The 26,187-nt window shown below is 49.6% G+C and overlaps 1 protein-coding gene and 1 non-coding gene across 6 annotated transcripts in view; one reads left to right on the forward strand and one right to left on the reverse strand.

The window, feature by feature from the left end:
* Positions 1–26,187, forward strand: part of Tspan9 (tetraspanin 9) — a 199,838-nt gene that overhangs the window by 93,964 nt on the left and 79,687 nt on the right. For 3 of the 5 annotated variants that reach the window (XM_071610325.1, XM_071610327.1, XM_027951184.2), the window contains one exon: positions 22,182–22,261. In XM_071610325.1, the coding sequence (XP_071466426.1) occupies positions 22,199–22,261 (63 nt within the window). In that variant the 5' untranslated portion in view covers positions 22,182–22,198. Of the gene's footprint in view, positions 1–6,758; positions 6,914–21,925; positions 22,262–26,187 lie in introns of those variants that run through there. The other 2 variants (XM_071610326.1, XM_027951182.2) reach the window with 2 other exon arrangements.
* LOC114104961 (small nucleolar RNA SNORA42/SNORA80 family) lies at positions 1,880–2,010 on the reverse strand. Its single transcript, XR_003584918.1, has one exon. It is a non-coding gene; the product is annotated as a small nucleolar RNA SNORA42/SNORA80 family (small nucleolar RNA).

Consider the following 26,187-nt stretch of genomic DNA (forward strand, 5'->3'; position numbering starts at 1 on the left):
CCTGTGCCTGACATTTAGGTGACTCTCCCTGAACTCTGGTTCTTTTCTTCCCTTCCTCGAGTTTAGTTGCAGTTCTCACAAAGAATTAGAAGGATGGGGGTGTAGAAACGGTGACATTTAGAAAGCCGTGTATCCAGGCCGGGCATGATGGCACATGCCTATAATCTCAGCTACTCAGGAGGAGGAAGCAGGAGGATGGCGAGTTAAAGCCAACCTCAGCAATTTAGTGAGGTGCTAAGCAACTCAGTGAGACCCTGTCTCTAAATAAAATACAAAATAGGGCTGGGGCTGGGGCTCAGTGGTCAAGTGTCTCTGAGTTTAATTCCCAGTATCACTATATACACATAAAAGAAAGCCATGTGTCCAGGTTGAGGGTGCAGGTGGGACTCTGGCCTCTCACACTTCCTCTTGGCCATTGTGTTTGGAGGGTGGGTTTAGCCAATGGGTAGGGGCAGGCAAGCCTTCTTGACATGTCTGTATGTCCGTCACAGGGGACCTGATGGACAACGTTGGAGATGCCCTATGGCTCCCGCCCGCTGTCCCCCTTTGTCTCCACCACACAGAAGGATCTGGTTGCTTATCCTCTGATGTGGTTTCTCCTGGGAGAGCAGAGGAATGAGAGTTATTCAGTAGCTTTTTATGAAGAGGAATGCATGATTTGAACAATGCTGGGCCCAGGATGCCCTGGATTCCTCTGATGACGCTGGCATTAGGCAGGAACTAGCAGGAGCTGGAAATAGGCCACGGGGCCTGGGGGAGATCTGATTGTTTGTGGCAACCCCACAGCCTTCGTCCCATCTCATCCTGGAACCATGGATGCCGCAGACAGGAAGGCACCTCCCAAAGTCATCTAGGAAGGAAGGGACCATGAGCAGCCATGCAGGGCACATTACACACCCTGACACCCGGCCTGGCGCTGACTCCAGGTGGGGTGGGCTTAACTGGCCCAGGGGGGTAGCTAGCACCTGCTTGGGTCAACTGTTCTGTCTTTAACAGCTCCATTCTGCAGGCTTCCTGTTGCATTTTGAGCCCATTCCTCTCATTCTGCCCTGAATGAAACAGGAGATGGGGCCTCATGTTCCCTGCACAGTCTTTAGATGCATGAGGGCACGATGTTTCCCTTCTGTTTTGAAGAAACCAGTGGAAGATGGTGTCTACTACAGACACATGAGACAAGCAACTGAGTAGAATTTGTCATGGGTAAAATACTGGCTCAATTAAAAATTGGTTTTCTCTAATTTAATAGATTACGAGGGTATAGTTCTATACTAAGCTAACTTCATGCATTTTTTTTAAAAACAATTTTGATTTGTTCCAGCAATCATGTAATGAATACACAAATAAAAAGTCTATGTTATATATTGCACATTCAAGATTTTGGGCACTGTTCTCCCCATTTTGCAGGCAAGTACCTTAAGTCCAAATTCCTAGCCAGAGTTCTGCCCAGTGGATGATGTCATCAGACCAAATGCCCGAGGGACACATTTCCAAACTGACAAGACTCAATTTGTCTCTTCTCATGGTACACGTAACTTTTTGGCATCCATTAAGCACATTTCCGTCTTGAAGAGTGAATCCAAGTATATTTCCTGCAGCTGGGTAAACCTTCCTGGCCAGGTGTGGCCTCCTATAGAAAGTAACCAGCTTTAAATTTCATGCCTCAGAAGTGCATATTCTCACGGGCGCAGTTAGACTCTGTAGGCTATCACGTCCCTATTAAAGATCTGGGGGCTTGTTTGTTAAACTTCATGATAACATGTATATGCACACACAGCTACACCTGAGAAAATGTCTCATGGATAATGCATATCTCTTTATTGTGTGAGTAAGTTGTAGTATTTTTTTTTGTTTGTTTAATCTTCGCTTCTTCCTTCCCTCCCTCTGTGCAAACCACTTCAGTACCAGTAGCCTATGGGCATAGACCAGGCTGTGGTTGGGGGCCACAGTTTGTTCATGGGGCACTATGAAATGCCCGGGGGAATTGGGCTTGCCATAAGTCCAAATGCTTTCATTTGTTCTATTTTTAAAAATACACTGCTGACCCAACTAATTTCATAACCTACGATTGGGTCACAACCTGTGGTTTGAAAAGCATCCATTTGGGAGTTGCTACAGATTAAAGCAAATGGAAACAATTAACAGATGAATTCAGTTGGGTCGTAGTCACACTGACATCTATTATAACTCAGACTCTTTATTTCTTGAAATTGGATTTTCCCCTTCTTTATTGTCATTGATACCTCCAAAGGAAGTACCAATCAACCCGGAAGCTTGGATTTCATGCATCCTTTATTGGGACCCTTTAAGTATCTTTACATGCTCCTTCTAAAATGAACTTTTACTTAGGTTAACAGAGGACTACTTTTCATAACAAATATAAACAGAGCCCTGATTTGTGAATTTGCTGATTTATTCAATAATATTCATTGAGTGTTTTTAGGGTTTAGTAAATTAACAAATTGAATAAATTAGCAAATTCATGACCAAGAGCTGGAGATTCAGAGATGCCATGTCCTGCTCAAGGAGCTCCCTTTGAAAAGGGATCAAAAGGCACACAAAGGAAATGCAGTGTGAGAAGTGCTGTCAGGGGGCACTGCAAGGCTAACCAGAAGGAAGTCAGGAGGGAGGAACCAAAAGAGGAGGAGATGAGGATTGAGTTGGGTCTTGCAGGATGCACAGGAGCTTAGTGGAGGAGCCTGCCAGGTTGTGGGGAAAATACTTTTTGTATTCTTTAAAATAATGTGGAATAAAACCAGTAAGATTTTTAAGTTGAAGCAACATAAGACCAACTTTATTTTAAAAAGATGATTGCAAGTACAAATATGGTAGAAGGTGTTCAGAAAGTGAGAGGGATTGTGGGGAGAGCAGGAAGGAGGTTTTGTAATAGTCCAAAGGAGATAGGTTGAGGACCTGGCCAAGGAAATGGCATTATGGAGAGGGTGATAGATGGACTCTAGGCATGGAGACTTGCTCAGATCTGTGGGGCAAAACGGAGTCTGGGAATAGAAGGAGGCTGGGAAATCTCTCTAGTTTTCTAGTTTAAGTGACCACATTAGTGGTCATGCTATTAACAGAGTAGAAAATACCGGAGGAGAAATGGGAAGGGAAGAAAAGGAATTTAGATTGAGATCTGTTGGGGGGCATTTCTGTTGAACATCTGGTTAGAGGTGTCCCATGTTCTTTGGCTTTTAGACAGAAGGCCTAGGGCAGGGCTTCCAGAATGACAGAGCAGGTCTCTTCCCAGCTTGGTGACATGCTGAGCCTGCCTGGCCTAAGATGAGTTACTGGAACTTTCCTTTCTTTCATCTGTGCAATCGGGAAGGCATGTCTTTCTTACAGGGTCTTTATGAGGACTGAAGAGAATAGATATTAAGATGCTAGGGTTTTACAGAATTAGTATTAGTCTTTTGGGCTGAAGGGGAGGGACCCAGGGCTCAAATCTCAGTTCTGCCACAAAATTGCATGTGTCCTTGGGCATCTTACTTTGATACTCTGGACCTCAGTTTCCTCATTTGGCTAAGGAGGGCATTAAATTTGCATTTCAGCACAAAATTTCTGTGATCTTCTGAACTTTGAGAGAAAGAATTTACCAAAACATTAGACGCTAGAATCAGATCTTTAAACACAAATGCATAGTAATAATGAAGCAAAACTATCAAGTTGAATGGTAATGGGTCAAATGTTTACAGTTCCACTCATTATGATAGTCCTACACATAGGATTAGAAAACTGCAGAAACATCCAAAGGAGAGCTATGACTTAAGATGGCTCAGACTTAAGGATGCAAGAGACCCTGGTGGTTCTGGCTGCTGTGGGTCTGTGTCTGCCAACACGGTCTGGTGCATGGTGAAGGGAGTCAGAGATGGAGACACAGCATCCAGACCAGAGATGTCACAGCCTGTTGCCTTTTGCAGTTTTAGATTCCATGAAATAGAGCGCTCAGCTCATTCATTGACTACTTGGTCACCAGGTGTTTCTGTGCACCTCCAGTATACTGGATGTTCTGGTGGGTGCTGGGTGCTGCATGGGTCAGACGAAGGGGTTCAGGACATGTATTTTAGGGAGAGCATTGACAGACTGGGAAAGGCAAGGAGGGGAGTGAGCAGGGTGGCAGAGGATCTGTAGCTGTGTGTGAGTATCCATGGAGAAAAGTGTGAATGTTTGCTTGGGGAGGAGCGAATGCTGGGACACGTGATGCTGTCTCCTTCTGTGTGAGAGGCTGGCACCTGGGAGAGGAATCAGGCCTCTGCTTTACAGCTCCGGAGGGAAGAACTAATTCCATTAGCCAGGATCATGATGACGATGATAATTAAAAGAAATATTCTGTACTATTTATTAAGTGTACTGTGTGCCAGGTACTGAATCAGGCACTGTATGCATGTAGATCATAAACTGTACACTGTTGGGTGTTTATTGTAGTCATAATTCAGATGGAGAAACTGAGGTGCACATAAGTTAACACATCAAGGGGAAGAGCTGGGAGTTACATGCTGCTGTGGGTGATTGGACCCATGTCTTCCCCCTCCGTGTCACTAAGGTGGAAAGTAGAGACAGGCAGGTGGGGTCTCAAGAAGGAAGAGCCTTGTGCTACAGGGTGTAATTGTTACTCTTGCGGCTACTACTCAGAGGATTTCTGCAGAGGGGAGGAGATGGGACATAAGTGGCTGAATGAGCTCATTTCATCCTAGGATGGTTCAGTAGGGAGGCAGGTTTTGTGCCCAGTTTGCAGATGGGGAAACTGAAGCTCCAGAGGTTCAGTGCCCAAAGTTACATCATTCCTATGAGACAACAGAACTGGGACCCAAACTGGCTTCTTCTGACCACATCTCCTGTACCCCCCCCTCCCTCTGTCCTGCACCCCTCCCCCTGTCCTGCACTGTCTCTCTGCCCCTAGCAGTTTGCTTTGGTCTTTCTCCCAGATTCTTTCCACCTGCTGCTGAATTTGTCAGGCTTTCTTTGATGTCGCATGGGTGACTGAGCTCAAGATAAGCCACAGCCAGAAGCCAGGCCGACTGAGGGATGTTGCCATAGTTGGTGTGAGTGCCTCTGTGTGTGTGTGTGTGTGTGTGTGTGTGTGTGTATGTGTATTTGTGTGCTGGAACCTTTGTGTCTTGGAGGGCCATGAGGGGGCTTAGAAGTCTTTGGGGGGTCTGTGTGTGATGTGGGGTAGACTGGACTTTCTGTCCTGAGGAACAGAGGTCCTTGCTCCCTGATCTCCCAACCCTTCCTGCCAGGCAGAAAGGGGCTCTGTGCCCCTTTCTGAAGGAGGGCTTGGGGGCAGATTAGGGAAGTTGATGACTCAAGTAATTCATCCAGATCAGACAGACTTTCAGCTTGGGAGATGCTTTGCTGATGGAAACTGCTTGGTTACTCTTCCTGGTTCCTGATAGAGACTTGGTGGGCTGGGGCACAAGACTGCTGTGGTGCACCCCCAGGCGCCCTGTGGTCCATGGCCCTCTGAGCCATGGCCTTGTTCTTTGCCTTGTGCAAATAAGTCTCTTCTTTTATATTACTTTTCCGCTCCCCACTCTTCTTTTTATTTACGCTAGTTACCACCAGAATGGTTGGCTATGCTAGATTTCTCCACCCATCCCTCTCTTCCTCGCTCTGTCCATCCCTCCCTCCCTCCCTCTATTCATCCATCATCCCTCCATCCTTCCATCCCTCCCTCTATCCATCTATCTATCCATCCATCCACCCGCTCGCCCACCTGCCCAACCATCCATTCAGCAGTGCTCACTGAGTAACTGGCACCTGACTAGGATGTGGTAGTTTCCAAAGGAGATTTTTGACGAGTGAGCACCCTTTTTCTCTACAGCTGACGGTCCATTTGCAAAGACAAATGGTGTCTACTCAAACGGTGTCCAGGCTGAGTCAGTGTGACAGAGGACAGTGAGGGGGAGAGCAGGAAGGAGGTGTGCTGGGCTGTGAGGAGGTGGGGATCTGTAACTGGGCCACCAGCCCAAGGAGCCTCCATGCCAAGGGAAGGCAAGCTAATTTGAAGCCTAGAATTGGGACAGGCTGGTGGGGAGCTGAGTGTGAAGCCATGTAGCTCTCCCCGAGGCTCGGCCAGCCAGACAGGAGCGGAGGCAGAAACAGAATGGAGGAGACAGGTCAGAGCAGCGTGACTGGAGACAGACGATCTCTGAGGAGAGGCTGAAAGCTGTCTGGGGGCTGATGGCAGGAACGTGTGGGGACCCCAGCTTTCCAGGGTTAGAGGGTGCACAACCTAATCAAAGGCAGAACCCTGCAGTGCTGCACTCAGGATCTGCATGAGAGGGAGAGACCACAGTGGCCAAGTGGCCAGAGAAGGCTTCTGGGAGGGTGGGGGCCCCTTGGTGCCCTGAAGAACATCACCTTTGGAGTGATGTCACCCTTTTGTTCTTCTCTTCCTTCCCTTTCTCTACCTACATCTCTATCTGTGAGCGAGCCTTGGGCTGAACAGAGTGACTTTGGCAAATATGTCCCTTCTCTAGACAGGGTGGGGGTTTGGGCCAGGATCATCTGCCCAGCTGGTGTGACTTCACACTAATGACAGGGTTACTTTGGTAATTGTTTCCAAATACATCTTAAAAAATAGAAGATGAACTGAAGGGTGGCAATAAGAACCTTCTGCCTAAGAGACTGTGGTTGTGACAGGCTTGCTGGAGTGGAGGGACATTAGCTGCTAATTGGGTAGTGAAGGAAGAGCCAGTTAGATCAGTCAGCAGCCTTCTAAGCGGTGGCCCTCAACAACATATATTTTTCTATAAATGCAGGATGTTGTCATTGCCTTTGCAACAAAGACTCAGAGGAGTGTCTGGATTGATTGAAGCCAAAGAAAGAAAGGAAGAAGTGCACCAAAGGATCTCTGAAGGCCCTTAGCTTCTGGGATCCTCTCTCCAACAGGAAAATCCAAGAATTATACCTCCTGGTAGTGGATCTATTTCTTTAAGGTGTGGGTGGCTGCTTCTGTTTTGAACTAGATGGGTAGCAAGGAGAGAGGTCTCAAGTTCCCTAATTAGAGCACCTCTGGCTCTCCTTTTCCCTTACTCGAAGCTGATATTGCTTAAACGGGGCAATTAGAGCTGCAGGATGCTGCTTGTCATCCCAGGTGTGTGTGACCTGCCCTGTCCTGAGTGGTTTTGCTGATGTCCTGCAGCATGAGGTTGGGGGTAGAAGTAGCTAGACTCATAGTTCCTGTCCTTTGCATCCTTTCTCAAGCCAGCTCCTGGCTGCTCCGATGTCCCATGGTGAAAAGGTGGTTTGGAACAGGGCCGCCATATTGCACAACTTTAGGGGGGCTCAGTTCAAGGAAAGTACAGAATAACTTTCTTACTGGAGTTGTCCTGTAGTAGATCTCCATGGATGGCAGGATTTTGTTATTAAGTTCTGTTGGTTTCTTGGTTCTGTGGTCTTTATTTTCAGTTTTGGGTTCAGTGATGCAGTAGAAATGTAGATGATGATAATGACCACAGTATTAAAGAGTAGGTTACCTCTAGTCCACTTTTGTCATAGCTGATTTCTGTGCATTTAGAAACAGTCACATAATCAACAAGTCTTTGCTGAGTGTGGCTGTGTACCTAGCACAGTCCACAGTCCTGGAGGGCAGAGGGGAGTGGGCAGGAGTTCCATGGAGAAGCCACTCTCAGATAACAGCTACTTAACTCCTCTCTTTAGCCTGCACTTCTGTTGTCTCTCATGTTGTTAGGACCTGGAAGATGGGTTCTGTGCTAGCTCTTGCTTTGTTGGAATTTCTAGGGGTGGGCAGGGTGGGGCTAGGAGTCATTTTGCTGTAGAGATTCAGGGGGTCACTTTCAGAAATGGAATCTGGGCGTGCCCAGTGAAGCTCCTGACTCACTTTCCCCATGGTCTGGAAGTTTGAGGGTGTGGATTGGGAGTTTCCAGTCCCTGCAGAGAAGGGCTGGTGTTAAGGGGATGACCAGTCCCCGCCTCTGGGAGCTCCCCAGGTCAGCACTCCTTACTGAGTTAGTGTCTCTACCTCCTCCCGGGCCGCCAGCCCGCTGTGGCTACGTGCTACAGCTGGCCCATGGAGCTTAAAATAGCAGTGTGAGCTGGCTGTTGTGCATGTGGGGAGCCCATCTGAGGCATTATGGGGCAACCACCCAGCGATGGGGCTCTGCTGACACCACTGGAGTGGACAGCATTTTCTTCTAGACCCAGAGCTGGGGGTTGAGGAGTCAATGTGGTTGGGGGTTCAGGTGTGGCTGGTGCCTTTATGACATCTTTTAGGGGAATGCTTTGGACCTGACCTCAGAGCCTCCTACTGTAGAGCTCAGAGGCCTTTGGACTTGGAGTCCTGTTTGGCCTCTGCCTTGGCCCTTGGTACTGCCCAGGGTTAGCTATGTGGGGGTCCCATTACAGTCTAAATGAAGAGAGAAAATGAAGTGCAGAGTTGGGATGCAGGTGCAGCTGTGCCAGATTACAGGTGGCAGGGCAGGCCCAGAACACAGGCACCTGGAGTCCCAGCTAGGTAGGCACTAACCACTGGACTCCCTCATGCCCCAGCTGCCTGCTCCTGGGAAGCCAACATGGCTTTGGCAGAGACCAGCTCCAGGCACTCATTCAGTCATTCAAAAATATCTATTGAGCATCGACCATGTGTAAAGCTCTGATCTTGGCCACGGGAAAACAGCAATGAGTGAAGTCGATCAAAATCCCTGCCCTCATAAAGCTCAGTTCTCATGGGTGGAGACATCATAAACAATCAATGTAATGAAAACATAAATTATATTGTATATTGGAAATACGAGCTACGGAAAAAGCAGAAGAGTATAAGGGAGATTGAGTGTGCCGAGGGAGCTACAATTTTAAACAATCTGGTCAGGGAAGGCCTCATTGAGATGACATTTGAGCGAAGGCTTAAAGGAGGAGAGAGTTGGCAATGCAGAGATGAAGTGGAAGAATGTTCCAAGAAGAGGGAACAGCCAAAGTAAAGGCTCTAGTGTAAGAAACAGCATGGAGGATGACGTGGCTGGAGTGGAGAGAGCGAGTGGGTCTGGTATGTACATGTAAATTGTGCAAATTCTTTTTTTTCTTTTCTGATACCAGAGATTGAACCCTAGATTGAACCACTGAGCCACATCCCCAGTCCATTTTAAATATTTTTATTTAGAAACTGGGTCTCGCAAAGTTGCCTACCGTCTTGCTACATTGCTAAAGCTGGCTTTGAATTTGTAGTCCTCCTGCCTCAGCCTCCCGAGGCTTTGGGATTACAGTGCCACTGCATCCAGCTAGCTTGTGCAAATTTTTATAAGGACTTTTTCTTTCACTCTGAGAGTGATGGGAAACATTAGAGGATTTTGTGCAGAGCAGGAGCCTGGTGTGACTCCTGTGATGGGATCACTGCAGTACAGGAGCTAGTTTCAGTTACCTTTCTCTGGTTATTAGGCTTCCCACGAGGAGATACCAGGGGACCAGATAAAGGCTGTCACATTCTTTTCTCCCTGTGCTTGGTCCAGCCTTCATTGCTATTCCTCAAACCTTAAACACTGAAACTTTTACTGCTGGAGAAGAGGGGACAGAGTGGTGCTGGGTTGACTCTCAGTTTCTTTTGGAGGCAAGAGATGGGTTTGGGACTGGAGTTGTAATTCAGTGGTAGAATGCTTGCCTAGCAAGTGTGAGGCACTGGGGTTCGATTCTCAGCCTCACATATAAATAAATAAAATAAATGTCTATCAACAACTAAAAATATATTTTTAGAAATTATTATTAGAAAAAAAAAGAGATGGGTTTGTTACTGTGGTTTGCTCGAGTCTACTTGAACAGCCTCTTGAGAGCCTATTAGTAAATAATCGGAGAATTGGCCAGCTGGCTATTAAGCCATCAGTTGCTTGAAATTGGCCATGGTGGGAGTATTTACACTGTGGCCATTGGCAAGTACTACAAATCAGGGCTTTCCCCTGGACAGCTGGTTGTTAAACATTTACCAGCCCTCTGCTAATTTGTCTCCTCCATACCTGGTGATGGCAATGATTCTGGAGGGTAGGGCCTCTGTTTCCTCTCATTTTGCGATCATGCTATATGAAGTTAGAAGGAGCCTAGGGATGACATTGGATAGGTGGTGAAGAAGGTTGGTGTTGGAGGCAGTGGGCCCACTTGTCTATCTTTCAGGATTGACAGGGCTTCAGTCTCATGGTGGGACTGAATTCCCTTGTTGTCCTGACTGGGTAATTCTAATGCATAATCTCTCTCTCTATCTTTAAGAAACCCTCTAAGCCTGCAAGATGGGTATGTGTGTGTGTGTCTCAGTAGGGATCAGCTTCATACATAAAAGCAGGGTACAGCTCTAGTCTCAGATAAAGCTAAGTTTTGGGAATGATCTCTGTTTTGAAAGTCTGGAGAGGCAGATTCTAGGTCCAGCCTGAATCAGCCCTCTTCTCTCTTTGGGCTTCTGTTTCTCATTTATAAACTGGGATACCTTCCTTGCCTACCTTGTAGGTTGTGGTGAGGATCAGATGTGATCATAAGCCTGAAGACCCCTTGGAAAAAGCTAAAGGAGTTACAAGGAACATGTATTTGCTCACTCAGGACTCCTCTGCCTACCTCTTGGTAGGCTACTGTGCAAGCCTAACCCCTACCCCAGCTTCTCCAAGCAGCCTTCCCCAAAGGCCAGACCTCTGAGCACTCATAGTCTGTACCACACCCAGGTGCACTTGAACTGCTGCTCGTTCATCTTGTTGTTGTTCCCAAAATGCAGATGGAGCAGAATGTTCCTTGGTAACATCCACTGTGGCGAACCAAGACAGGGCTCAGAGCGGGTACTAAGGAACACCACAGTCATCCATTAGTCAGTGTGGGTGTCCTTTGTTTGAACACCTATGAATGTACTGGCTGGCTGGAGTGTGTGTGTGTGTGTGTGTGTATGGAAGGTTCCAAGGATAGTACCTTGCATTTGATAGAGTAGTTCCACAGACATTGTCTTACTGGCCCTCACTATCACACCTAATGCCATTTTGCAGATGAGGAAATGGAAGTGTGCTCATTCATTCATTCAGCACTAGTGTCCTGTGCTCAGAGAGCTGTAAGTCTCCTTCCCAGGTGACACAGCTGGAGTGAGGCTCCCAGCTCTTCATTCTGCCTGGATCTTGCAGTCTGGGTGCCTTTGCCTTGTGCTCACTCCTCTAAGATGCAAACGGGATAGGGAGGTGGACTCTGCATTTTTGGAAAGATGGAGGCCAGGCCAGGGTGCTGCTCTGCCTCAGGCCTTGGAGGTGTAGGAAGGGAGGAGGAAGCTCAGTGCTTGCTTGTGCTTTGTCTGACCCTCTGTGGCTGCAGGCTGGCATTTCCTCTGGCAGCAGTGTGGGGGAGGGGAGGAACAAGTGTGCCTGACACCCAGCCAGGCTGGAATATGGAAGCACCTTTTGTGGCCAGAGGTGGGGGGATGAGTAGCCAAGGCCACCCAGACATGCTGGGCCTCACAGAGTCCAGCCATATTCTCTGAACTTCAGGCTGGATCTGGGTTGCCCTGTGGTTTTGGTAGATGGATGAATCTGGTAGGTGACCCTAGAGAGGGATTCCCTAGAAGAGGACAAAAGGTGGTGATCCATCAAGGTGAGTGCCTACCAGTTAGGCAGAGGGCATTGTTGGGGGGTATCTGACACATGTGTTGAGGTGATCATGTATTCTTTTTTTTTTTTTTAAGAGCTATATTTAAAGCATGAAGTGGACCATAGTTACAGATATTATTGGTATTTTGGAGTAGGAGGTGGTGTTTTGATATATGTATACATTGTATAGTTTTTTTTTTTTTTGAGAGAGAGAGAGAGAGAGAGAGAGAGAGAGAGAGAGAGAGAATTTTAATATTTATTTTTTAGTTTTTGGCGGACACAACATCTTTGTTTGTATGTGGTGCTGAGGATCAAACCCGGGCCACACGCATGCCAGGTGAGCGCGCTACCGCTTGAGCCACATCCCAGCCCGATCATGTATTCTTAAGTGTCCATCACCTATCATCAAGCTGGGCTGGTGAGTTCCTCCTGTCTAGAGATTCTATGGCTCTTGTATAAAGAAAAGACATTCATGCAAATATCTGTGATAACAATGCAGAGTAAAATTGGTGGCTAAAAGAGAGGTTCAGAACAAGAAGAGGGCTTTTTAGTGTTGGGGATCCTTCACGGAGGATATGGCATTTGAGATGAGTCTCTAAAGGCAGAGATTTGTGGGGGACACCACTGAGGGGGTGGGCAGTGCATGAGCCAGAGTATGGAGCCATAGAAATGGGGGCGTCCACCGAGGAGCTTGGATTGCTCAAAGCACAGGGCGCAGGTCAGGGGTTTGTGGAAATAAGGCTAACAATGTTCAGTGAAGGTCTAGAATAACAAGCTTGAGTGTTGTTGTTTAAATCCACAGGCAGCCAGGGAGGATTTTGAGGTGATGAAGGAGGCAATGTGGCATTTCTTGGGACAGTAATGGTGGCAGTATGTGGCAGAATGAATGAGAGGGAGGATGGGGAAGGGGGAGTGCAGGGAGTAAGGAGACTGGCAGGCAGGAGGCAGTCACAGGGAAGGAGCCTGTGACAGGGAACATGCACATGCTCTGACTTCAGGTGGCATGTGTGCATGGCCTCTGTATTCTGGGTCCGTGTTGGGAAAGTGTGGTTTGGTGAACAATGGCTGGGTACACATCATGTACAACTAGGTTACAGTAGGAATGAACCTCTACCCGAGTCACCTAAGAGAGACTTTGGAAAGAACTTTCTAGAATTCTAAGAGTTTTGGTAGCCCAAATTGCTTATAAAAGGGCATGGTTGTGACCTTGAGATGAGCAAAGATGTCTCCAGGTTTGGGGTGGATGGGGTGCTTTCAGGAGGTCCCCTTCAGCTGGAGGTACCTTGAATGATACGACAAGTCACAAATGAGAGGAGGGAAGCAGGGCAGAATTAGGAGATGGCTGGTGCCCTGCCTCATTTTACAGTGACCCAAGAAGGTTCAGAGATCCCAAGTGACTTAGGCATTGTGAGACTTGTGAGTCATAAGACACCCAGTACATTTGTCCCCTGACCACCCATCCAGACTCCCCAAGTCCATCAACATGGGTAGAACTTGCACACGTTCCCATCCTCTGATGGCTTCAGAGCAGGGTGCAATCGGGGGCACTTTCTTAACTTTAGAGCATGGCCGAGTGCTACTTATGCTCTGTCCTTCCCCAGGGTGGCTCCAGTGCCACACCCGACGTGCCCAGGCTCAGTGGAGGTAGAGAGGGAAGGGGAGGCAGCTGGTAGCAGCTCCTAAAATCAGCAGAAGGGGCCCGGCTGCATTGCTGGGTCCACAGGCAGGCTGGATGCTGGGTCAGAGAGCGCCGTCCCGGCCTGCAAGTCAGTGTCCTCCATGGAGCGGTTTAGGAATATTGGATTTGCTGGGTCAGTAAATTTCCACTGGTGCATGGCAATAAACCTCAGGCTTCATCACACTTCCCTGTGCCCGGCGGTCTGCCTTATCTCATCCTCCCGAAGCCACCTGCCCTCCTTGATAAGTACTAATAACAAATGCTTTCTTTCTCCTCTGTTTCCCAGGGTGAATGGCTCAGTGTTGGCACTGAGTGTGGGTGCAGGTATGTCTGTCGGTCCAGCACAATGCCTCGCACACCAGGCCCTTCTGGGGATCTGACAGGGATACTGACTGGCCTTGGGATGAAAGATGGGGCTGGTTTGGGACCTTCTTGGAAAAAAGGACCTGAGAGCCTAGGGTAGGTGGCTCTTTAGTCAGAGCTCAGCCTCTGTTATCTCCCCCAGTCTGGGAACATGCTGGAGGAGGAGATTAGTGTCCTAGAGGAGTAGCAGTTCTTGCTATCTGTGGAAAGGCTCCTTGCTCCAAGCCAACACTCAGTTTTTCTAAAAAGCTGCCTTCACCTTGTACTGGACACCCACAGAGGTCCTCACAAAACTGTCATTTCATGTATCTGGTAGAGATTTCAGAGCACCCGTGTGCTACACACCATGGCAGGTGCTTGGAAGACAAAGACGATGGACAGTCCTTGCTCTCTTGTGAGCTCACAGTTTGGGGTGGGGGAGGTCAGGGAACAGGTTACATCATGGCAGGTTCAACTCAGGGTGTTACTGAAGGAGACCCATGGAGGAGGCTATAGCCATGCTGTCGCCCATTGGACTGTTGACATTAGCCAGTCAGGGTGTAGGGAAAGGGGGCTTCAGGTAAGGGAGCCACGTGCCCCAGGAGGTGAGGAGGAGTTTGATGTAGGATCATTTTGTTGGGAGCATTGGCCAATAAACATGCTGTGGGTGGAGCTGAGGGGGAGGAGGGGTGAGCACGCACCTGTGCAGTTTTAACTGGCTCCAGCGTCATCTCTTCTCCAGATCCACCTTCCTTTAGGTGCCCTTTCTGTGCAGTTTCATTTTGTCTGCACTTCCCAGACAGCCTGGGCCCTCTTTTGCACTCCCCACTTTGCTTGACCCTTCCCTTCCTAAGATGCCCTTCCTCTGTCTTTCCTGCACATCTCCAAGACCTAAGTCAGGCCCCATTTTATAAGGTGGGAAGCTCAGGGCTCAAGGGTCCTTACAGGACCAACTAGTCCCACCTCCTTGCTTTGTTCTTAAGGAACTATGGATCCCACAGGAAATTACATCCTAAGGCTTTGTTCCTTAGGTGGCTAGAGGTGACCCTATAAACCCAAAGGCCCTCAAGCCCTTCCTGGTGACTCGGGGCTGCTGTGCACACTTCCTCCTTGAGCTCCTGTTCACTTGTTCATCAAGTGTTTCTTGGGTTGCCCTGTAGACCAGGCATGGTTCTGGCAGTGGGTATACAGTGGTGACAAAGACAGATCAGTCCTGCTGCTGATGGTCTAGGGGCAGAATCAGATACAGATTGTCACTCAGAGAAACATGTACTTTCAAACTGTGATGAGTTTGTGGGAGAAAAAGGCATATCATGGTGGGGAGGGGGCTTTCATTTTGTCATAGGGGGTTTGCCAGAAGACCAGAAGAGACCTTTGTGAACTCCTGAGAACTCAGGGATGAGCAGAGTAGTAGACATGCAGGTATCAGCATGCAGAGGAGGAGGCACCGTGGCATTCACCCTTAAAATGGGCCACAGGACATTATGGGTTATTGTGTTTCTTTCTCTGTTCAACCAGGTTGTAACGAGACGGGGACCCTATTTATCATACTAATTATTGTTGTTGACAGTGATAATGGTGCCTCAATTCATTAGACAATTTCTACGGTCCAGACTTTGTGCTATGTGTGTTACATTCATAACTTCTAATCTCTAATTTTTTACATACCCCTTGGGAAGGCATGTATTATCATCTCCATTTTATAGACAAAGAAATACAGAGCCGACATCCTAGGTTACCCAGCAGTTGGGTAACTCACTCTATCTAGGCTGGAGTGTGTCCACCCTGCTGTTTTGCCGGAGCTCTGTTCACTGTGGTTGTGCAGGATGGTGGTATGGGTGGGATCTGTGAAGGCATGGAGGCATATGGGGCCAGCTGATCACAGTCACTAGAGCATGTGGAGCTGATTTCAGGGTCCTGAGATTAGCTCTGTGACAGTCTATCCACACCTCTTGCCTGGCTCCTCTTGGTGTGGAAGCCACCCTTTCAGCACTCATGCTGGGCTGGAAGTCTGATAGCTGGTCAATGGCTGCGGCCCTGTTTCTTCAGAGCGCAGCTTGCTGACCCAACCAGAGGCACTAGTGCCTGCTCTGACCAGCATGCTCACCTGTCCCAGGTGGGTGCTGGTACATAGCCACACCTTCTCAATAGCTTCTGATGGGGGCTGGCCACAGCCAGGAGGCAGCTTTGCTCTGGGGACTTTGAGATGTGACACAACACTAGGGCATTTGCCCAAGTTCCCAGGGACTGAGTGGTAGGCAGAGGTGCCCCTGCTGTCCTGTCCTTGGAGCCCCTCCACAAGGTTCAGCCCACCTGAATGGGCAGGGGTCCAGAAGCAGCCTTGTCCTCTGTCTTGCTCGTATCTCAGTCTTCTTATTTTCCAACCTTCTATCTTTCCCAACTTTTCCTCCAAAAATGGCTCTCTGGATCCATACATTTGTTTATTTGTTCATCTGTCCATTTATCCATCGATTCCAGGTTATGACATGTGCTGTGGATGTGGCTGAAAACAAATTAGTCGACCTCACGGCATTTGCATTCTGTTATGTGCCAGGCATTTACATTTCCTGGGCTTCCTCATCAGGTTCTGATGCCCTCAGATGTCTGCTTTCTAGGAACAATTCCATAGATTCTGGCTTGGGTCCCATTCTTTAGGGAATGAAGTTGGGACTCTCAAGCTGTCCTTGAGGAGAACATAAGGCTTAGGCATGGTGGTCTTTCTTTCCCCTCTCCAACACCTGCCATGTGGTGGTTACTGTGACAGGCACTAGGGGAGCGGGGGAATCCTGGCCATCTTTCTAAAGCCCAGGGACCACAGCAGAGACAGGTGGGTGCACTGTCATTGCAGTCTGATTAAGTGCTGAAGACGATGGAGGAGCCACCTCTCTCCAGGAGAGGAGGTCCCTAGAACCCTTTATAATGTACCCTGAGCAGTCCATCCCTCCCTCAAATTGTTCACCCTCCTATTAAACAAGCTTTGATGGTTTTCTTCACTGATCTCAGAAACTAAAAAACAGAAAACAAAAAACACCATCCCCTCCTCAAAACCCCCCCATGCTCCCCAAAAGTACCTTTCGTTCTTCTCTACCCTGACTCCTTCACTTGTCATTGTTACCAACCATTCTGAATCAGTGTCCTAGCCATTTCATTTCATTAGCAAATAGGAGAGTGGCCCCTGCCACCATCCGCTTCTTATTAGTCGTCTTGTAAACCTCTGGGAGGTGGCCCCTCCTAGGGACCTCATCTTCCTCATCCTTCTTCCCCTTTGGCCCCATTCCTGAGTGGTTTGTTCAGCACTGAAAGCATTTCCTATATAGCCAAAGAAGATCCCAAGTTTAGAGTTTAAACATTGGAGCAAGGTGAGTAACTCTCCCTTGTCCTCCTGCAGTGGCCTATCTCAAACGTTCCTTTGCATAGCAGGTTGGACTTTGGGAGTAACCTAACTCCAGCCCCGTGGGGGCGGCTGCCTTGTTTGAGTCTTGGGGCGTGTGAGAAGCCTTGCAAGCTATACATGCTACATACAGGACCTTCAGCACAGGTCAGCCTGGGGATCTGGACTGGCCCCTTGGCTGAGACTGTGTGTGGATGAGGGAGGGATCAAAGACTGAGCTCTGTCTTACACTGAAGCCCCAGAAATTCAGGGAGAGGCACAGAGAGCTTGGCATTTACTTGGAAGCCCGCAGCTCCCTGGTTGCCAGTTAGCAGAGATGTTGCATGTTGATTTCACACATTCACTTTTCTTCCTCCCCTCTGAGAATTCTGTACTTGCTTCACTTTTTTTTGTTAAAAAAAAAAAAAAAAAAAAAAAAAAGCAAAGTAGGTCTGCCTTGTTCAAATGCTTGAAGAAACCCTCAAGGCTGCCTGTGCCTTCTGGCCCTCCTGGGCCTGGTGGGCTGTGGAGGAATGGGAGAGGACAGAAGAGATGGTGTCTCACATCACAGTTTCTACCTGGTTGGTCCTTCTGTACCCCATGTCTAAGGAACTGAGGCAACCCTTGAAACTGGCCTGTCTATCCCTTGCCTTGCCTTGCCTTGCCTTACCCCATTGTCAGCCCAGCTTTGTAGGGCCCTGGTGGTGATGACATTCCTCTACTGCTTGGGAAGAAACTGCAGGACGTAGTCTAGACTTTTCATGCATCTTGCAAGACCTTGTAAACTAGCTCAAGTTGATTCACAGGCATATTCTCCCACTTCATTCAGGCCTGCTGAATGGACCACACCTAATCCTTTCTAGAGTGTCCTCTGTCCCCCTTTCTTCCTGTGCCCACCCACTTCAGAATGTCCTTCTCCAAAGGCAGAGCCACAGGACAGCTCCTTGCTCGTCCTTCTGTGTGTGTGCACTGTGGATCACTGTTTGGGGCTTCTCTAGGTATGTGTGGAGTGGGGGAAGGAGACTGGTCTCTTTAGCTGGTTTGCCTCCTTTCTCCTGGTGGGTCTTTGCTCAGTGTCCTGCTCACAGTGAACAATCTGCCATCTATGAATGGTCTGTTCATGGGGATGGGGTGGAGGTGGGTTGTATTCTAGCTAAACCTGACTTCCAGACACTCCTCTACAGCTTTGTCCTCAGACAGGACTTGCTCCCTGTCTTCCACACTCCATTTACCTGCATCCTTTGGTCCTTCTATCCTCTTTAAGATTTCTCAAGCCATCTCCATGGTGGCTCACGATTAGCAGTCCAGACATACTGCCCCATTCATTTCTTCTCTCCCTTTGGCTCCTTACTCAGGGTTCTTTCAAATAATGACCTTGGATCAGGGCACACTAATTCAGGTTCCCCATTGTGCTTTAAGATTCTGTTAGGCTGGGAAGATTTCCAAGGGCAGGGAATGTGTTTAAAGTCCAAGAGAGTATAGCACATGATTTGTCTGAAATCACTCAGTTTCCTTGTCTGTAAAATGGGTTAATAACCACACCTATCTTGTATGGTTGTAATGAGGATTAAATGAGTAAATAAGTCACTATGAGGGAAACTTGGCTTCTGGTACATATAAGGACTTAACCAAAGTTGCTCTTATTATTCTGATAGTGACTATGCCAGTGTCCTGATGGGACTTAATTGTAGCTCTGTTCAAGAACTGACAAGTGGGACTTCGATGCCACTTTGACAAGTGTGACCAGGAGGGAGCAGAACTGTTGACATTGGACAGCTTCTTCTGCCTGTTGTCTCCCTGTCTTCTGGCCCTCAGGCCCTTAAGCTTATAAGGAAACAGTGGCACATATTCATTTTTTTTTTTTTTTGGTACCAGGGATTGAACCCAGGGGTGCTTAACCACTGAGCTACATCCTCAGCCCTTTTTGTATTTTATTTAGAGACAGGGTCTCGCTGAGTTACTTAGGGTCTTGCTAAATGTTGAAGCTGGCTTTGAACTTTTGATCCTCCTGCTTTAGTCTCCTGAACTGCTGGGATTACAGGAATGTGCCACCGCGCCTGGCACACATTCATTTTTGATCAGACACGAAGGTGGAACAATCCAGGGGCAATCAGGAGACTGTTCCGACTGAACCCAGGTGTGAATTGGGGATGAGAGAACTGGAAAGTGATTAGAAAGTAGAGGGGGCCAGCTTGGGAGGATGCTTGGTAACACCAAGTGGCTCCATGCCCAGGTCATAACATCACCTTCTTGGTGTCCCTCTTTGTTTGAAATCACACAGTTTCCTGTCTGTAAAATGGGTTAATAACCACACCTATCTTGTATGGTTGTAATGAGGATTAAATGAGTAAATGAGTCACCACCACCAGCTCCCTTCACACAACACCCGCAGGAGGCTCTTGATTGACAAGGAGGAAATGGCAATGCAGAAAGGCAGATTACCTTGTCCTTGATAACATAGTTAGAATGAGCTGGAAGGGAAAAGCAATCTCCTGATTCCTAGTCTAGCTGGCAAACAATCTTTCCCTGAACCCAGGAAGTAACATTGTGAGAACCAAGTGACAGCCATGAGCCCCTCTGTAGTGGGCCTGCCAGGTGAAGCAGAAGAGGACAAAAGGTGTTAGCCATTCCAATTGAGTGGTGTTCAGTCGGAGCCAGTTAAACACCTGCCCCTTCATCTGTAGATAGCATCCACAGGACCACTGTGCTGAGCAGGAGAGAGCACTTTACTGGAGGCTGCAATACACAGTAGGCTTTATTCCCACCGGTGTTGGGAAGAACCATTGCAGGCTCCTTTAAAGAGGCTGAGCTGCCCTCAGAATCTGACAGCTTTCACCTCTAGGATGCAGGTCTGCCTGGTGCAGACTCTAGTACAGAGTCACTTCGGTGAACTGTGATGAGGGTTTTGAAGTCCCTCTGGATGGAATTCATATCTCCTTTACCCTGCAGCCATGGCCAGCTCAGTTCTGCCCATCTGCTGGGTGGTTAATACCCTCCTGTCTTTGTGACTTGATTGTGGGTCCCTGAAGGGCTGGGGCACATCTTGTATGTTTCCTCAGGGGCTTGACCCTGGTGCTCAGCACACAGTACCTGGTGTGGAATAAATGCCTGGGAGGATGCAAGGCTGGGCATTTCACACCCAATCTCAAGTAGGGCATGGAGGCTTCCATCCAGCCATCTCTGTGCAGTGCCTCTCAGAGGCCAAGCCCAGAGTTAGGTGCTGGGGTTTCAGAGCCCTTTAAAACTTAGCTCCTGCTCTAGTAGTACTGTCAGTTCTCTTGCGGAGCTACAAGGATGGTGGAAGAAGAGAGATGGGATCCCCGCCCCTCAAGCCTTCTAGTCTTCATCATTTGCAAACTGTGGTGGTCACACGATATCAATGCAGACTTCTACATGAGCCTAAGGGAAGCTGCCCTAGTTGAAGTGTTTTTCCAGACAATAAAATGTTGCTGTGGTCGGTCTGAAACCCCAGGCAAGCGCATTCCTCCTGCTGTTTCTCTGACCACCTCCTTTCATGCACTCCTCGCTACTCTGAGAGGACCCAGCCTATGTCTAAAAGTACTCCTACACTGCTTCACTCTTGGTATAGGCAGGCTGCGGGGAGCAAGGCAGGACCCCACTTCGGCCACCTGCCCCTTAGAACCCAGCCAGAGCCCCAGTGGCGCGGCGTCCCACCCGGGAATGCGGGGGCGGGGGTTCGCGCAGCTGCAGGAGCCTCGCGGAGCCGCGCGTGCGTGTGCGCGCAGAGGGGGCGGGGAGGGCGGCGCACCCGCGGAGGCCCCCAAACGCTTTCCCACACCTCTTGCCTGCCCTGCGATCTCTTCTCCCTGTCCGCTCTAGCCAGCCCCACGTGTGCAAAAGCGTGGTTTGTGTGTGTGTGTGTGTGTGTGTGTGTGCGCGCGCGTGTATGTGGTGTGTGTGTGTGTGTGTGTGTAGGCGTATGAGTAGATACAGCCAGGAGACCATGTGCCCCAGGCCGGACCGGCTCTGGTGTTTGCAGGAGGCGGCGGCCAGCTTGACAGTGACCACGTTTCGTGCCCTCTCCAGTGCTTCTCCCCAGACCTTTCCTCCGGCTTCTTTGGGTCATTGGTACCTCCAGCCATCCCCCTTCTCTCGCCGCCCTCTTTCTTGAGTTAAAGATACCAGCGCTTTCCGATGAAGGTTCTGGTTCACCCCCAGCCGCAGAGCCCTTGACATTTAGCGAGGGTTCGCGGCGCACTTGTATAGGCACACAGCAGAACGCTAATCCTATTAAAGATATTGTGTCATTGGGGAGGGGGGGTGGCTCTCCAAACGGAGCCAGGCAGGCCTCATGCCCATTGGTCAAATGCAAAGCAGGGGGTGGGGCTGAGGACCCGGGGAGGGGGCTCCAGGCGATTTCGGAGTCTGGAGTCGGGGTTGGGATTTCGCAGGGAAAGCCCAGCGGTTGCAGCTGCGGCGGATCCCTAGGCACTGCCTGCCGTTGTGCCCGGGAAGCCCAGGGCCGGCAGCAGCTCCGCAAAGTCGTGGAGCTAGAGGAGGCCGAGCGCCTGCAAAGTGCTCGGGCTCAGGGCTGGGACTGGACTGGGAGAGGGGTGCCCAGGGAGCCTGGATCTCGGCGCCCTTCGGCCTCGCGTGGAGCGGTGGGTGCAGCTGGGAGGCGTGCTGCCGCTCTGGAAAGAGAAATCAAATTACAGCCTCCCCTAAGACGCCAAGTTACGCAGGCGAACCGGTTCCCGGAGAGCGTTCGAGAGCGCGCATAGATAGAACCGCGCAGTGCCGCAGAGCCCTCCCGGGCCAGCCGGCCGGGAGCGGGGTGCCGTCCCATAAGCAGCGGCCCCCGGGAGCGGGTTTCGTCCGGGAGTGCGCCGGGTGCAGAGAGGGGGCGTGCAAGGCTCCGCCGGCCCGCCAGCCTGCCTGCAGCCCGCGCCCGACTTGGGCGCCCCCTCCGTCCCACTCTGGGAGCGATGCCCCCCGCTCCTCGCGCCCCCTGGGAACGACGCGAGCATGGAGAAGTCGAGTAGCGAGGATTCTTCGATTCACCGGAGTCCATCTTTGGACAGCAAGGACTCGGACTTTGGCAAGCCGTCCACCTCCGGTCGTCCGTTTGGCCGCGGCTTCACGGCCGGCGCCTTCTACGGCACCGCGGGCTCCCGGGGCCAGAGCCGCGCGGAGGCCGGCGTTAAGACCGACAAGTACAATGCACCCAAAGGCAGCAAGTACGTGGTGTTTTACCTGGACCTGTCCTTTGTGTTCCTCCTAGAATTTAAGAAGTGCAACATGGCCAGGGGCTGCCTCTGCTGCTTGAAGTACATGATGTTCCTCTTCAATTTGATATTCTGGGTAAGTCCTTGCGTTGATTCCTCCCTTTGCCCTCCTCTCCTCCTCTTTGCTTATCATAGCGTGAATACCCGCTTTCTCCTCCGTGCTGCATTGCTCCCCTCTCTGCACAACGGTAAGTGCTTTTAAAAAAAAATCGTCCCCTACCCCCTTTCATGCATCTTTTTCTTCCTTTCTCCCTTTCGTTGGTGGCTGATGAGGGCTCCAACTTGCCTGTGTTCTAGGAGAGACTTGCTGTACTCCTAGGAGGCTGGCAAAGTTTGCCACTACTTAATTCCCCAATAAGAAAATCCATGCTGGAAGTGCTTGAGCCCAGGGAACCTGCAGCAGTGGGTGTGGGGTCAGAAATTTTAACAGCTGTGACCCTGCATTGGAGATAGCACAGGTGAGAGTGGTTTTCAGAGTTTCTTGTATCGCTCCAGAATGCACAAGAATTCAATCTGCAGCATTTTTTTGGGAGCAGGAAAGATGGGAGTGTAGAGGTCCCATTCTTTTCAGTGAATCCTAGGAAGAGGAGGAGGAGCCCCTATCCCTGGTTGAGTTGGGGCTGGTGTGGGGAGGGAGGGCTGGGGGCATGCTGCCATGGGTGACTCGCTGCTGCTTTTGAGGGATTGCAGTGGACTGGGCAGAGGGCAGACTGGTAAAGCATTCCCAGGCTCTGAGCGCCCCCGGGGACTGGAAGGGACAAAGGGAGAAAGTGGTGCTCCTGTCCTTGGTGAGACTATTTTCTAGAGAAACTGTTAGTAGATGGGGTGTCTCGAAATTGTTCTCTGTCCTCTGTGGGATACTAAAGTACGTGTGTGCACAAGAAGTACTAGTTAGGCAAATTAGACGAAAACTTAAATTCATCTCTAACTGTTCCTTTCATCCTAACTGCTGCCTCTGCCTTTCTTCACCAGAGGCCAGACTATAGTCAGCACAGATGTTTGGCTCAGCCCCAGGCTGTGTCCTGCCCGCTGGAGGCTGTCAGCTGCTTGCCTGTGCATGGTCCAGGAGGAGAGCTGGGGACAGGAGAAAGTCATTCTGAGTGAGGTTGAGTAGAAGTAGTTGTTCACTGGGGCTCAGCTTTTGTATAGACTGACCCACTTTAGCTGGAAAACTTTTTGAGAAGTGTGTGTAGGGTGGGTGACTTTTCCCACAGAAGGGAACACTCTGGGTTTTGAAGGAAGAAGACAAGATTTTGATATTGGTTCTTTGTTAGCTTCTTGTGTGACCTTGGGCAACTCACTCTCTTCTTTAAAATCTGGGCTTCCTTTCCAGTCCAGAGAGGGGCTGTTACAATGGTCTTCCTCACTGCCCTCATCTCATCTCATTAACTATGTGACATCCTGGGGCAGAGGAGGCACCTGTTTCTTTTCTAGAGAGAATTGTCTAATATTACTTAAATTGGGTTTCCTCAGATGTGTCTATGGGCTAGGACCTCCGGCCACCCCGACTGTTATTAGGAAGGATGCTACCTGTCCTGTGGTTAGGATTTTATGGAAGCTAGGGCAGCTATTCTAATTATTTTTCTGGTGGTGAGAACCATTGGAATGTCAAGAATGACTTTGTAGCTGCCTTGTGGGCAAGTGCCTTTTGGTCCTTTGACTTGGTTGCCAGCATCTGTGCCAGCCAAGCACTGGTGTGTATTTCCGTGAATCCTGGGTCCATCAGAATGCTGTCCTTTGTTGTTCACTGCTTTCTTCTGCCCTTTTTTCATAGTTTAAACCCACTTTTCTGTTTTGTCTCACCTTACACATATTAACACTTAACCCTGTGGGGATGCTCCGCGCATTTGGCCAGTAACTCTCCACTCCGCGCTGTGCCTCCCCACCCCCACCCCGCCACCTGCTGGCTGCAGATGGTATATCCGCTTATGGTTCCTTTAGCATGATTCCAACTTGACTTGGGGACCTCCTAGCAAACTAGTACCCTGGCCTGTGACCTGCACATAGTAGGTACTCGTGATATATTTGGATGTGAATAAATGGGAAGATGTAGCTGTGAATCTCCAACATGTTTTTATGAGGTAGGAATTCCAAGTCTCACTTAATAGGGATGAGAAGTTAGGTATCAAACTTGCCTGTAATAAAGTCTCTCCTAGCTTAGCTGTGGGGTGACAAGTGATTCTTTCCATCTTCCCTTAAAAGCTTGGCAGCAGTTAATGAGCTAGTTGATGAAACGTCCTTCCTTTATGATCTATAGTGAGAGAACTTGCTGTCTCGTCCTAATTAGAAGATGCCGACTATGCTCTCTTACCAGGCAAGGAGTTGCTCCCCCCTGGTCCCTGACTTTTTTGATTACTTGATATATTCAGAATTCCCATGACTCAAGCTGGGAAAATTGAGTCTCAAAGACCCAGTTCTTTTATGCTAGGAGCATGTGAGACGATAAATAAGGCTTAGATCTCAGGAAAGATGGGAAATTTAGCAGAGAAGAAATGAATGCTTGTATATCTAAGTGTTTGTTGGGGGATGGAGGGGCAGGTGGAGCAGGACATTGGCCAGGATTTGGGGAAGGTGGGTCACTTGCTTCCCTCAAGTGAAGATTTCTTGTAGTTAGGTAGGGGAAAGATCAGAGGAAAGAACTGAATGAAAGCAGAAAGCATCAAAGGCTGGCAATGTGTGGATGTATCAGGGTCCCTGGGAGTTCTCTTCTGCTGTCCCAGAGCACACATACTTGGGGGCCAGAAAACAGGACCTGATGAAGGAGAGGGATGGTTAAGCCCAGCCCACTGGGACCAGGAGCAGTTGGTAGGAATTCTGTAGCATCACTGGTTTTAGTCTCATGGCTCAGATCCCAAAAGGAGGCATTTCTGAGACATTAGGGTTGAACTTGAGACCTGAGATCAATAGACAAGAGTTCTTCCCATAGATCCCGGAGCCATCTGGTAGTTCTCCAGACCCCCGCTGGGCCCGCCCCTGCATCCTCCCAGCACTGGGAAGGTTCCTGGGCGGAGGAGAGGTGAAGCATATAAGGCAGCCTCCTCACAGCCTGTGAGTGCTTGCTTCCTCACCACTGGGTGGAGCTTCCAAGGTGTTGGCATTGGTGAGGGCCTGGGTGACATCACTGGGGGCAGGTTGAGGAGGGTGGAGCTGTACAGCTGTGCTCCTCCTCCTCCTTACTAAGAAAAGGGCAGGTGCCTCCCAGGCTGCTGGGCGCCTGCCTGCTGGTGGGGGTCAAGGCACTGCTGACTTCAGCCAGACAGTGCTGGCCACCTTGGCAGCCCAGTGCACTGTGGGAGTTTGGGGCACCCAGGAGGGCAGCATTTCTGAGGGCCTGATACAGATGGTGAGAGTAGAGGAGGGGGTCTGAGTCCCCTTTCCTCTTTATCCCTTTTGTCCCCCATCTTTCTTGGGTCCTTGCATGGCTGTCTGATAGAATATTCCAGCTAGAGATTAAGTGAAATTAAGCTTCTCCAGGAGAGCAAAGGAGACTTTTGATTGTGAGTAGAGGAGAGAGTGAGTATAGGGATAAGCTGCAAAAGGCACCTCTGTGTGCTGGGGCCTGTGTCCTTTTCTTGGGACAGCAAATCATGATCCCGGCCAGGCTTCTCACAACCCAAATCGAGTTGCTGTCTGCTATGGAGGGGTGAAGGTAGGTGGCTGCCATAATTGTCACTCAGTATAATGGTCACTTTTCATGCTTGCCAGCAGAGCTGTCCCATCACTTTAAATCATGGCTGGCAGACAGTGACATTCTGGCCCCACTGGAAAGCTATTCCTTGTGGATTGCTCCCTTAATAAAGGCCAATTAGTGGAGGAGACAGCGGTCAGTGTGCCTGCTGGGGCAGGGGCAAGGCTGGCACGGGCTGCCACGGGCAGGGTGCCGGGACAGGCCCTGATTAGCCTCCCTTAAGTGGGGTCAGGCTTCTCCCAGACTGTTCACTGGCGTTGGGAGCAGGCATTGTCAGGGCTCTCCAGCAGCTTTGGTGGCGTGTTTTCCGCACT

Source organism: Marmota flaviventris, chromosome 3, assembly GCF_047511675.1.
Source record: "Marmota flaviventris isolate mMarFla1 chromosome 3, mMarFla1.hap1, whole genome shotgun sequence".
Taxonomy (NCBI): Eukaryota; Metazoa; Chordata; class Mammalia; order Rodentia; family Sciuridae; genus Marmota; species Marmota flaviventris.